At 46.9% G+C, this 12578-nt stretch overlaps 1 protein-coding gene across 7 annotated transcripts in view; it reads right to left on the reverse strand.

Moving 5' to 3' along the window:
- PUM1 (pumilio RNA binding family member 1) overlaps positions 1 to 12578 on the reverse strand; it is a 62178-nt gene that overhangs the window by 34861 nt on the left and 14739 nt on the right. For 5 of the 7 annotated variants that reach the window (XM_057397871.1, XM_057397870.1, XM_057397869.1 and 2 more), the window contains exons 3-6: positions 12236 to 12304; positions 4802 to 4910; positions 2557 to 2735; positions 462 to 628 (exon numbers count right to left, since the gene is read on the reverse strand). In XM_057397871.1, coding sequence (XP_057253854.1) covers positions 462 to 628; positions 2557 to 2735; positions 4802 to 4910; positions 12236 to 12304 — 524 coding nt within the window. The remainder of the gene's footprint in view (positions 1 to 461; positions 629 to 2556; positions 2736 to 4801; positions 4911 to 12235; positions 12305 to 12578) is intronic. The other 2 variants (XM_057397872.1, XM_057397867.1) reach the window with 1 other exon arrangement.

Below are 12578 nucleotides of genomic sequence, written 5' to 3' on the forward strand. Positions count from 1 at the left end.
TGTCAATGCCTCAAAGGCTTTTTCACCACAGCATGGAAAATCTTTCAAGGAATATTAGAAGTGTTGTGCGCGCTGGGTTTGGCTGGGGAAGAGTTCCTTTTCTTCGCAGTGGCTGGTATGGAGCTTTGCTTGGGATTTGTGCTGGAAGCAGAGTTAGAATCATAGAACCAGGGAATGGTTTTGGTTGGGAGGGACCTTAAAGCTGGAGCCCTGCTGCCCAGGAGATGGCTGAAGGCCTGCATGGGATGGGAAGCAGTAAAGGAATTCCTTGCTTTTCTTTGCATGTGTGCTTTCGCTTTACCTGTTACACTGCCTTGATCTCAACCCAGGAGTTTTCTCTTTTACTCTTCTGATCCTCCCCTCATCCCACCAGGGAGGAACAAGTGAGCAGTTACGTGGTGCTCAGTTGCCACTTGAGGCTGAACCAAAACTGATTAACTACTACCTAATAGTGCACGTACCTGAAGTCTTTGACATCTGCGTCGATCCCATTCTGCACAGGCAAACCATTGGTTTTATCCATCACATCCCCCTCCTCCTTCAGATCTCCTAATTTATCGCCATCAAATGTGCCCTTGTTCTTCTTATCTCCTTTGTCATTCTCATCACTCTCTGCATCCCTTGGCCCCTGGGCAAAAGAGACAGTATTTGAATAAGCTTCATTCTCACATCAATTCTACTTTCATTCTGAGCTTGTAACAAGTCAAAGGAACGTGTCACCATCCAACAAGTCACTTGCAAACACTAGTTCCTACAAATAAAAATGGAAAAAAGGCAAAATAGTCCAACATAATGGAAGAAAGAAGGGAATGACTCTCACTTTCAGGTTTTATCAATTTAGTTTCTTCCATTTAGCAAGTCAGTGTCTGCTTCTAAATGCTCAAAAATCCCACCCTAAAAGAATGTTAAAGAATACTTCAACAAACCCTCTTTCTAGACGGGATTTGGGCACTTCCAGTTTAACCCAGGGACTTCTCAACACAACAGCAGGTAGTGAAAAGGTACAAAAGGAATTAGAGCCTCTCAAAGTCACTGTCTCAGTGGCTGGAGAAGCCCATGTATAGGAGCAGAATGGGATCACCTCAACACTGTGATTTGTGCAGTGAATTCCGAGGTAGGGCTGATTTAAGAGCATTCAAATCAATCATTAGGTTGGTCACTGGTTCATAGAACCCTAAAGCACATTTTGGAGGGGGGAAAGGAATGGAAAGCAAAATAAAGGAGGAAATAAGAAGGTTTCTGTGCTGTTGAGCATTTGATGGGTGATTTTACATCTGCAGCTTTTCTGCCCTTAATGTCTGTATTTTCTTTCACTTGGGAGAAGAATCAAAGGGAATTATGCCAGGGGCACAGTTGTGAAAACAAAAGGGAGAGGAAAACCAACATAATTTATGATAAAAACCAGCAAGGGGCATATAAACATATTTATCAGAATGGCTTTGGTGCTGTCACACAGACAGACATTAAACCCTCCATCTGAGGGCAAGCTGCTCTGTATGTAACAGGGCAGAGGAACCCTATATTTGAGTCCTTTTTCCATCCTCTTCAATTGGAGGGGGGATTTTTTCCACCAATATTTAGGAAAAAAAGGATTGCTTTAAAAGTTATTATCTTCTGATGATGCTTCTTAAAGAAAATCAACCCATGCTTGTTTAAGGGCAGACACGGCAATACCAATTGTAACTACAGACGTGGAGCCCAGTCTCCCCCCATCACAATGGGATATTCCCTGGGGAGACCCCGGGTTGCAGAACTGGTGACCTGACCATCAGTGTGATGGAGCAGGCACTTCTCTAAGCCCCAATTCTGATGATAAATTGGCTCCTTCCACTGTTGTCCATTCCTCAAACCCCATCTCTCTTAGGCTCAGGGTTCAACAAGGTTATAGGGCGCCCAGTAACGAGGGACAAGATAAAGAGGATGGGCGAAGGAACCCACAAATCAGCTCCCTGAAAAGATGAGCAGTCCAGCAGTGACAAACCTACTCTGCTTTTGTGCTGTGTGACAACCCCTGCTTGAGCAGTGGCCTAGGAGGTGGCGATGCATCCCCTACTTCCCCACTGCAGGGATGGGGCCTGATTGTGCCTCCTTTCCCCACCCCATGAAGCACAGTGACTACCATCACTTCTCCATGGGAAACGATATGCCCTTTAAAGCATTCCCACTTGGAGTGGCTTCTACAGCTACGTTATGTTTCTAGCATCATTACATGGAGCTTTTTGTTCTTCACCAGCAACAAAGCAGCCACACGTTCATTCAGAACCACAGGCAGATGTGCACACTCCTCCCACAGTGAGCTCAGGTGGGGGGTCACTGCTGGTGGGGTGATACAAAGAACCAGGGAGCACCAGGAACCTTCACATTCCTCACACCCATTCCAACCCTGCATCCCGAATCAATAGCAATGGGTAAAACTTCCCTGGTTTAAGAGAGGGAGCTAAACAAGAGCAAATTAAAGAAGGAGTATCTGCCTTTAGGGATGGATTAACAACCAATCAAACCAAGCAGCAAATGGAGAAAGGAACATAACAGGAACTCAGATGTCAGCACACTTACAAATCCTCCTTTCCTTAGGCAGGAATCTCCAGGAGATGAGCTCAACACATACTCCACCATGCTAACTCCAAGTCCTCCACTCTCTGACCGTGGTGAAAGCACTGAGTTGACTTCACTATTCACATGAAACCCCTGACCAGGTCTTCTCTGCACCATAATTGGTTGGGAAACAGAGTGATCTGGAACAAAAACATGGATAATGCTTATAAGTAGATCCAACTATTTACAGGAGGCAAGTCATTAAATAATTACTTTCTAGGGTCTGAACTGCACTATGAAGTGCCAATGTTTTGACTCTGATCATGTCCATTAGATAAAGCAAGATGGCTGCTTGATTTTTAACTACTAGAACCTGGAAGCCTACATTCAGAGTCTAAAATCAGAGCATTTCAGAGACTTAAGTCTCTAAGGAAAAGTTGTAGTTAAAACCAGGAAGTTGTAGGGTTTAGTTTTAGTACAACTCTTGCATTGGTACAACAAAAAAACAGTCAGTTTTGGTTTGTCATTTCAAACATCATCCTACTGTTACCCCAGCTCTCTTGCTCAGATGAAGTACCCTATTCATGTCATGACCATATCTTCTCCTAGATGAGAACTTCATTTCTTCTTCATCCCCTGTCCTCCTGCATCAGTCCCATTTATCACCCCTGCCAAGGACTGATGGCTCCAAGTCCTCTGCCAGAACTGGCTGGGCAGGGGAAGGGACCCTGCAACCAGCAAGGAAGGGGAGCAGCTCTGCTCCTGCCTGCAAGGGCTGGCAATGCTCAGAAGCAAAAATAACAGGCAGCAGATACAGTAGTTGCCAGAGGATGGTGGAAGGGACATGCAATGATATTGATACTGAGCTGCCTTATAAAGCAGGCATAAGCTGTGGAGAAGTCATTCTATTCTGTTATTGGTCCTGGCTATGCTTCCCTGCCCCTCAAGCCAGCACAAGCATCTAAAATGGACTAAGGGAGACTTTTGGGGGATAAAGCTAACTAAGAAAAAAGAAAAGCTGGTTTTAACAGACCAGTTCTCCAGCAGTGTTCATTGCGCTGCTGTATAACCACTTAGAGCACCAGGAGCAGCATTTTTTTCTTACAAAAACCCAGGTTTCAATAGTCTGGAGAAGAGAAGGCTCCAGTGCCTAAAGGGGCTACAGGAAACCTGGAGAGGGGCTTTGGACAAGGGCCTGTAGGGACAGGACAAGGGGAATGGCTTTAACCTGCCAGAGGGGAGACTGAGATGAGCTCTTAGGCAGAAGCTCTTCCCTGGGAGGGTGCTGAGGCGCTGGCACAGGGTGCCCAGAGAAGCTGTGGCTGCCCCATCCCTGGCAGTGTTCAAGGCCAGGTTGGACACAGGGGCTTGGAGCAAGCTGCTCTAGTGGAAGGTGTCCCTGCCCGTGGCAGGGGTTGGAGCTGGAGGAGCTTTAAGGTCCCTTCCAACCCAAACCATTCCATGGTTCTAAGATTAGTTCCACTGTTCCTGGAACAAACCCATCCTATGCCCATGGCCACTTCCACAGCCACCTCCATGTTGTGCTCCTCACTTTGGGGCAGGGACCTTGAGGAAGTGCTCAGCCTCTGGCTCTTCTCTCCAGCTGAGATGAGCCAAAAGGGAAACTCTGACTTCCCTGACTCACCAGTGTGGGCCATGGCTCAGCACTGGGGGCTGTTGAGGTGCACAGGATTAATTGTGAATAAACAAAGGAAGAGATGAGACCAAAGGTTCTGACTCATGGAGATTTGGGATCAGCCAGTGTAGGAGTCACCTCCCCCAGATCTCCACCCACCTGTGGAGGCTGGGACCAGCCTCAGCTGAGCACAGGGTGAGAGGCTTTATCTCCTGGTCACAGCCCATTTGAAGTGTAAGTGATAAACCCTACCCTGATCACTATCCCAAAACCTTCCCCCTAATTCAAAGCATCACTTCAACCTCAGTGGTTTGGGGGTTTGGTTGGTTTAGTATTTACAAAATTAGGGGCTTTTCTTGTTCCTGAGGTTTTTTTACTCATCTTGTTCTCTAAGTTCATCCCAAGGCACAAAATACATCAGAAAATTGAAATTGAAATGTTAAGGGTAATCTAAAGCTTTGAAGCAGGTAACAGGGTGCACATATTCACATTAACCAATCCTTTAGTACCTATGGATATGTTAATCACAAACCAACGTGGGGGTTTCTAGGACATAAAGCAGGTGTCTTTGAAAGCTGAGTTGCACATCTGCGTTCAACCCCAACTAAATCAAGTAAATAATGGAGCTACCTGATGTTCCCCAAGCACTGTCTCTCCACTGATCTCCCAGAAATATCCCTTTTGGTCCATCTTTGCTGGAATCATCAGATTCCCAAAACTTTTTACCCGGCAACAGCTGCTGCAATTAAAGAAACACAACAAAAAAGAACACAAAACAAAACAAAGCATGATTAAAAGAAGTAGGAAATGCAAACAGAAACCATAAGCGTCTCCCTTGGGAACATGGATCAGTCATTCAACACCAACTGAGACATGCTTCATCATCAAAACACAGATACCCTCCTCTGGAGCCACCCAGCACTGAGGTACCACTTGCATCCTCACATCCCTCTTGCGTTCTCAAGTGCTTTATGAAGCCCACAGGTGGAAGCACACACATGCCACTGACACTGTCCATACTCTCCATACTCAAGAGCTGCTTGCAAATAAATATCAGCAGGAAAAAGACTCTGTTCTGATCAGAGAATTCTCATGTGTTGTGGTTTAGCCCCGCTTCATTCCATCTTGGTCAAGACCAGGACATTTTGCCTTCCACCTGAGCTGGGATGTGCCTCAATTGCCAATGTTTCCAGCACTGATTCTTGCTGTCAAATACTCAGAACACAGAATAGCTCAAGAGGTGCCAAGAGCCTTCCGTTCTCTCCTGTTCAATGTCTGCTGAGGGCTCCCCACACTGGGAAGCTTGGTTGTAAGCACAAAGAATGAACAATTCTGGGCCACAGCCTGTGCTGTTCCTATGGGATGTAAGGCAAACAGGGAGATGCTCTTACTGAGAATGAGACAAAGTCACTCTGGCTTGGATGAATCCAAGGAAAATGGTTCTGAACTCCAGAAGATGGCACAAAGAACAACATAGCCTATTGAGATGCGTTTCCAAAACATCAGCTTCTCCAAGGCAGCATGCACTATGTGGTAGCTACATACAGCAAAGGGAATTCCGAGCCCTCCACAGCTACCTTAGATGTCAACCACACAATCTTCAGACGAAATCTTGTGCTGAATGAGATGCGTGCAATCCCGACAGGAAACAGCAGCACAACCACAGCACATGAACCAAATGCATGAGCCTTGCCTGACGTTGGACTAAAACTAAAGGAACTGGAAGATTAACAACTCGTTGTGTCTGAAATGATCACAGAATGAGACTCATGGCCTCCAGCAGCTCACCTGCACAGTTGAGGCTATGGCAACCAGAGCAAACAGGCTGCTGGATGAAGACGAAGCAGATGTGATCCAAGAGCTCTGGTTGAAGGCAGACATCAGGAGAGTTGTGCTCACCCTGTACTTGTTAATGTAAGGAAGATCTATTTACTCAGAAACATATCACAAAGCAGGTCTGTATGTACAGGATTAAACCCGAGGTTCAAGTTTGGGTTTAAGGCCAGGTTACACAGAACACAGGTAGTACAAAGAAAGCAACACCAATTCTAGGCCTCACCTGAAGAGCAGAATTCCTTTCAAAACCTAAAAACACCAGAAAAACCTCAAACCCACTGTCTTGGGTTCAGCTGCAGCAGTCATTTTTCTCCTTAGTACCTGGTGCAGTGCTGTGGTTTCACCTTTAGCCTGAGAACAATGCTGATAACACACCAATGCTGTAAAGGAGTATTTCCTCCGATCAAGGACCTTCTCAGTTTCATGCTCTGCAGTGAGGAGGGGCATGGGAAGCTGGGAGGAAGCAAAGACCTGACCCTGGATCATCTCTGGGGCTCTTTTCGGGACCTTCTCCAGCCTGTCAACATCTTCTTTGTAGAGCAGGACCAAAACTGAACCCAGTATTGCAGGTGTGGCCTGACAAGCACTGAGTAAAGCGGGACACTGACATCTTTATCTCTGCTGGTGATGCCTTTATCGACATTCCCCAGCATCCTGTTGGCTTTCCTTACCACATCTGCACACTGGTCACTCTTATCGGGCTTTACATGTTGCTGCTTCCAGCCAGGCAGATCCCAGCCTATGCTGCACTACAGGATTGTGCTTTCCCAGTTGCAAGACCTGACACAACACACCCGCAAGCACCCCTGGCCACTGTAAGAACAGGGATAGCTAAACCAGGACTGCCAACACAGGGGTGCTGCATCTCCCACAACACTTGCAAATCTCAATTATAGCTACATTAGATACTCAAGGTGTGGAAAGGGACATCACAGACATGAGGCACCAGGTCAGACCCAGCTCATGGAGAGCTGCGCAAACCAGGAGCACCTGGAAGATAAGGAGAACCAACACTTCACATGAATATGTCTGTCCAAAGCACAGCAACAAGTTGTGTTAGGAACTGGAATGCAAAGAGTGAGCTGTTCTTTGCATTCTGGTGGCTCATTTCAATAAATTCTTCTATTTTCCTGACCATCCAAACGGGGTCACTACCACAAAAGACCGTCTCCTCAAGCTGGAGGGTGCCTTGAAACTCATTCAGCCTGGTTGTGATTCACCCAGCCCTTTTCTTAAGGGGGAAAACACATGCACTTACCAGCAGGATCCTGAGGAACTGCCTACAGACACCTTCCTATGGTTTTGCAGTGAATCACAGACCAGGACTAGAAAAATCTCAACTACTCCCTGTCCTGTGCACACACCTCCTTAGCTGCACAAACATCGACTCTGTTGCCTCCAGTTTAATCTTTTCCATCCCAGAAGCATAAAGCTCCCAACTGGAAGCTCTGTAACATCACCAGAAAGAAATGTTTCTTCCCCACACAGGTTCTAGCTGTATTTAGATACTGGGGAAGGGGAAAACCAAATGCCAGTATTAACAGATGGCAGTGGAGTCCTTGTGCTGTCAACTTCTGCTCCAACCCAAACCAGAGGGTTAGCAAGCAGCAACCATCCAAATTACTACTGACTCCTGCCCAGGAGATGAAGTTTTCCTCAGGGAAAGTTGTCAGCTCTAATAGAGGGAGAGAAAAATAGTATTTGAAGTGAATCTTATCCAGTTCTTCAGGTGGGAAATCAAAGAAGGAACATGCAGCAGTTTGGAACTGGACCAGTTTCATTGTTCCCAGTTGTTATTAAAATTGACCCTATCTAGTATGAAAATAATCCTTCTGAGCCCTCTTAAAAAGGACTTACAGCGTTAGGCCAATATTCAATATACCAGAGTGGGGAGGAGGGGCTGACTTGCACATCCACAAAGGCAATTCTACAACCCACAAGTACAGAGCCTGTGCTTGTAGATCCCACCGTGATGGGATTAGGAATTAAACAAATGAAGTGAACTGATCCCCTCCAGACAAGGCAACCATGAAGATAAGCCATCTGTGTCGCTGCAGAGCCCCATTCATCTGCAGCAACAGGTAGGAGGAGGAGCATGCATTTAGAGATCAGATTTGGGCAGTGCTGCAGGTTTACAAGCACCAAGATGTTATCTGCCCCCCAAAATATGCTGCCATGCATGTAAAAAACAAGACAGGGAGGCTGAGCACACCATGAGCAATGGAGAGGCAACCCCAAGGGCAGCTTCTGCCACCCCAGGGAGCTCAACTGGCTGGTGGAGGCTCTGACAGAAACCAAGGGGCAGCATCCTGCCTCTGGGTCAGGCAACCCCAGCACAGACACAGGCTGGGAGAGACTGGAGGGAGCAGCCCGAGGAGAAGGACTTGGGGGTGTTGGTCAATGAGAGGCTCCCCATGACCTGGCTTCAGTGTGTGCTTGAGCCCAGAACCCCCACCCGTGTGCACTAAAACCCATAGGGGACAGCACTAGAGAGTGAGAAATGCTCAGCAGAGGAAGTGGGAAATATTCCTTACAGCATTTCAAATCTAGGGTGATGTTCACCATTACCCCTGATATTCATACTGCAAAATGTTGGGTCCAATCCCTTCCATGTTTGAAGGGAAGTACCTACCAGCTGCCTCCTGTCTCTGTTCTCCTCCTCCTCCCACCCTCCTGGCTTAAGTTACAGCTGCTCCTGTATTGCAGACCCAGGCTTATCTCACAGCATCACCCACCACCAAACCAAGAATGTTGCTGCAATTCAAAATGCTGTAACTCTCTGATGACAAACACCTCTCCCAGCCTCTGCACTGGCCATGAGCCCCCAGAGATACTGCACCAATGTTCAGTGTTGCAAAGCTGCAGATAAAAGGGATTTATGTGAAGAAGAGCAGATGCCCAGAGACCAGAATAGGCCACGGAGATGTTTCAAAGGCTGGAGCAGCTCTGCTCTGGAGCCAGGCTGGGTCAGCCTGGAGAAGAGAAGGCTCCTGAAGGGGAGACCTAGAGCAGCTCCAGTGTCTAAAGGGGCTGCAGGAAACCTGGAAAGGGACTTTGGACAAGGGCCTGTAGGGACAGGCCAAGGGGAATGGCTTGAACCTGCCAGAGGGGAGACTGAGATGAGCTCTCAGGCAGAAGCTCTTCCCTGGGAGGGTGCTGAGGCGCTGGCACAGGGTGCCCAGAGAAGCTGTGGCTGCCCCATCCCTGGCAGTGTTCAAGGCCAGGTTGGACACAGGGGCTTGGAGCAAGCTGCTGCAGTGGAAGGGGTCCCTGCCCGGCAGGGGTTGGAAGTGAATGATCTTTAAGGACCCTTCCAAAGCAGTCTGCGATTCTTTGGTACCCAGTTCCTCTGTCTTGAAGGCCAGAAAAGAAAGAGAACTTGCACAGACCATGACAAGCCTCAGATAAATCAGTACTGTAGCACCAAGACCCCACAAGCAGCATGGACACACACTCTGGTCCATGGGCTAAAGCAGCAAAACTAACCAGCCCCTACATTCAACTTCTGAGGCACCATCCTCCTCCTTCACTAACTGCTCTACACCATTCCTTTTTACTGCTTCCCAGTTCAACATCTGCCGAGAAGGAACAAAACCAGACTCCATTATCCTGGTGTGGCTTGTAGTGAGGCCTCACGATGACTTCGTCCATCAGAGCTTCCACCTGCAGAGAGCACTCAAAGGAGGAGAGAACAGACAAGAACAGACATCCCTTTCACAAAGCTATTCTCAACATCATTGACTGTGTCCACTATCAGTGGCCCAAATCTCTTCTATTTCAGAGCTGAGCAAAAGGGTTTCTGTGGCTCCTCTTTTAATCTCACACTTAAAAGTATCACACTTCAAGGCACAAAGGAATTTAGGGGGGGTCTGATGCTGGCTGATGGGACTGTGAAACTGGAAACAGGGCATAGATTAAAGGGGGGGGTTAAGCTTTTCTTTCTTTTCCCAGATTAGACCATCTGTTCATCACCAAATATTACCCACTCTGCAGTCAAAATGCAGGTAAGAGATTTAGTTGACAGACCCCTTTAAAACAAAGCTCTTATGTCTTCAGAGGCACAGACTCCTTATACCACTACAATGACGATGCTGCTTACTAAGAAGCAAGAAAAGGAGATTAAAGGACACACTAAGTGATGAAGCACTCTTTCCCTCATCTTTCCCCTCCAGGTTTTCCACTATCACCTCAAAGTATGGAATTATGACACTTCCTACAGGTTCAGAAGACATGAAACAAATAGAAATCAAATTCCTTTTTCCTCATTTATTTCAGGCTTAAATGTTTTCCTAGCAGCTTTCTCCACGCGTTTCCTTCACATTCCAGGAGGAGGAAGAAAAGGGGTGGAAATCACCTCCTTAGTGCCTTGCTAAAGCATCTAAACAACAGACAGGGCATGCTGCACAAAATCAAAGCCTGCAGTTGAAGAACATGGTCTATATCCTGTGGGAATCTCTGTTTACACAGCTCCTTAAATCAGCCAGCTGGATCTATGGTGAAATACCTTGGGAAATACAGAGAAAATTCAACAGATAAGGAAAGGCAACTGCAAGACTGAAGGAAATACAAGAGAAACAAGAAGTTGTGGAGAAGGTGAGATGTCACCTTTCCTGGAAAACCACACACATTCCCAGTGCCAGAAGGATGCCATCCCCAAACCTTCCCCATCATAGGTACAAGAAGAAGGTGGGGAAGATGAATCAGCACTGGAAGGCAAACCTCACATCCTCCAAAGGCTGGACTTGATGATCTTAAAGGTCTATTTCCTACCATGTTGATTCCATGATGTGATGTTCTGGAGTGCCTTCAGGCAGTGAAGCCAACGTGACCTCCTAACACCACAGAACAAGTGCTGTGCTCACCCTCACCAGGCTTCAAAGAGCCTGGACGCTCTATATCAGAACATGAACTTCTTGCCCAAGTGAGGTGTTAAAAAATAGCATGGAGTGAACATTCCCACCCCCGCCATTCCATTGGCATGCTTCACATGGAGGCACCTCAGCTGGCGCTCAGCAGCTTTAGACAGGTTTTTAATGGCATGTTTTCTCCTCTGTAAATCACTTTCATCTACTCTGAAGTCAAGTGTCTCAATATAGGTTAAGATAAACTGGAGAAACACATTTTCCTATCAAGAACTGTCAAGTTAACATGCAGCTCAGTGTAAAGATCTTCCACAGAAGGAAGAAAGGAGAGAAGCTAAGATGCAAGCACCCTGAGGTCTTTCACCTGAGAGAGGGCACCTTCTTATGAATCCCACAACAGTCCTGGTTTGCTGTTTCTCCAATAATTTTGGAGATCAGGGATTAGTTTTTATGAACTTGGCTCATAAAGTAATTAAGAGATAGGATGGACTGAACATGGAGGAGAGAAACTGGTCTGAACTCCACAGACTGGAATGCCAAGTGGAGGGCTCTCCAAAACCACAGCCTCTCTCAAGCTGGCCTGCTGTACATTAACATCCTCCTCCAAGACAGCGCTTTCTCATCCACAAGCCTACAAAGGGACTGCCTACAAAGGGAAAGGGAATAACGAGTTTACAGCACAGCCAATGCAGTAATGGGCTGTTCAAGTCACCCTAAAAAGAGGTAAATTCTCTCTTTTCAAAGAAAACCAGTGGCCATCTCCCCCAAACCTGCCACCTCCTTATTGCACAATGAGGTTACAATAACCCTGCCTGGGTTTGTGCAGTCAGAACTGAAAGGCCATGATCTGACAACTCCTGCTCAGGCCTCTGACCTGTCCAAAGCACTTGGCACTTCTGCAGCCCTTGATTCCGTTGCTCAGTGACTCCCACCATTAAATACAGCCCTGTGCTTGGTGCCAAGAGCCAAAAGGTGGCCGGGAGTGGAAACAGGGCAGCAGACAACAGCAGCCACCTAACCCCACAGTGTGACAGGGTGTGAGCTCACTGCATCCCAAAATAACCACGCTGCAAGTATTGTACCACTTGTCACAAGCCATGTTTCTAACTGTTCTCTTACAACCACTGGCTTGCTGTTTGATGATACAGCAGGTGGAGGGCTTAGCTGTTCCTCCTACCAAGATGCAGCCCAGCCTGGCAGGGTCTTGTTTGTTAAAGCAAACACACACACACACACAGAGCTTCACAGCCACAATGGAGACCTCTCACATTCAGCAGCATTCCAGCAGCCTCTCCAAGTGTGATTTATTTCCCCTCTTCCCTCCCCCTCAAAATCCACTGTTTTTTCCTATAGGCCTTTCACTTACCTCTCCCATAGCCCGTCCTTCCAGAGCAAGCGCTTGAAAATCATGATTCAGTTCATCCATGGAACGTACCTATTTAGAGAAGGGGAAGAAAAGCCCATGAGGAAATGCTGGATTTCGGGTTTGGCTCAGTGATAATCAGAGTTCACAGCAATTCTTCTGATACAGACGAAGAGCTACATTCCATATTACAGCATAGGACAAGGTTATTGAGCTCCAACAGATGACTTACCTTTAGGACTCCCAGCTATAAGGTATACAGTGTTAGATTTATACACACACAATAAAAGGAAAAAACAGATATTACTTATAAGACACACAAAATCAAAAGCCTTTGATAAAGTCT

Source organism: Pezoporus wallicus, unplaced genomic scaffold, assembly GCF_028554395.1.
Source record: "Pezoporus wallicus isolate ANWC-B61680 ecotype Strahan unplaced genomic scaffold, APGP_CSIRO_Pwel_v1 contig_10769, whole genome shotgun sequence".
Taxonomy (NCBI): Eukaryota; Metazoa; Chordata; class Aves; order Psittaciformes; family Psittacidae; genus Pezoporus; species Pezoporus wallicus.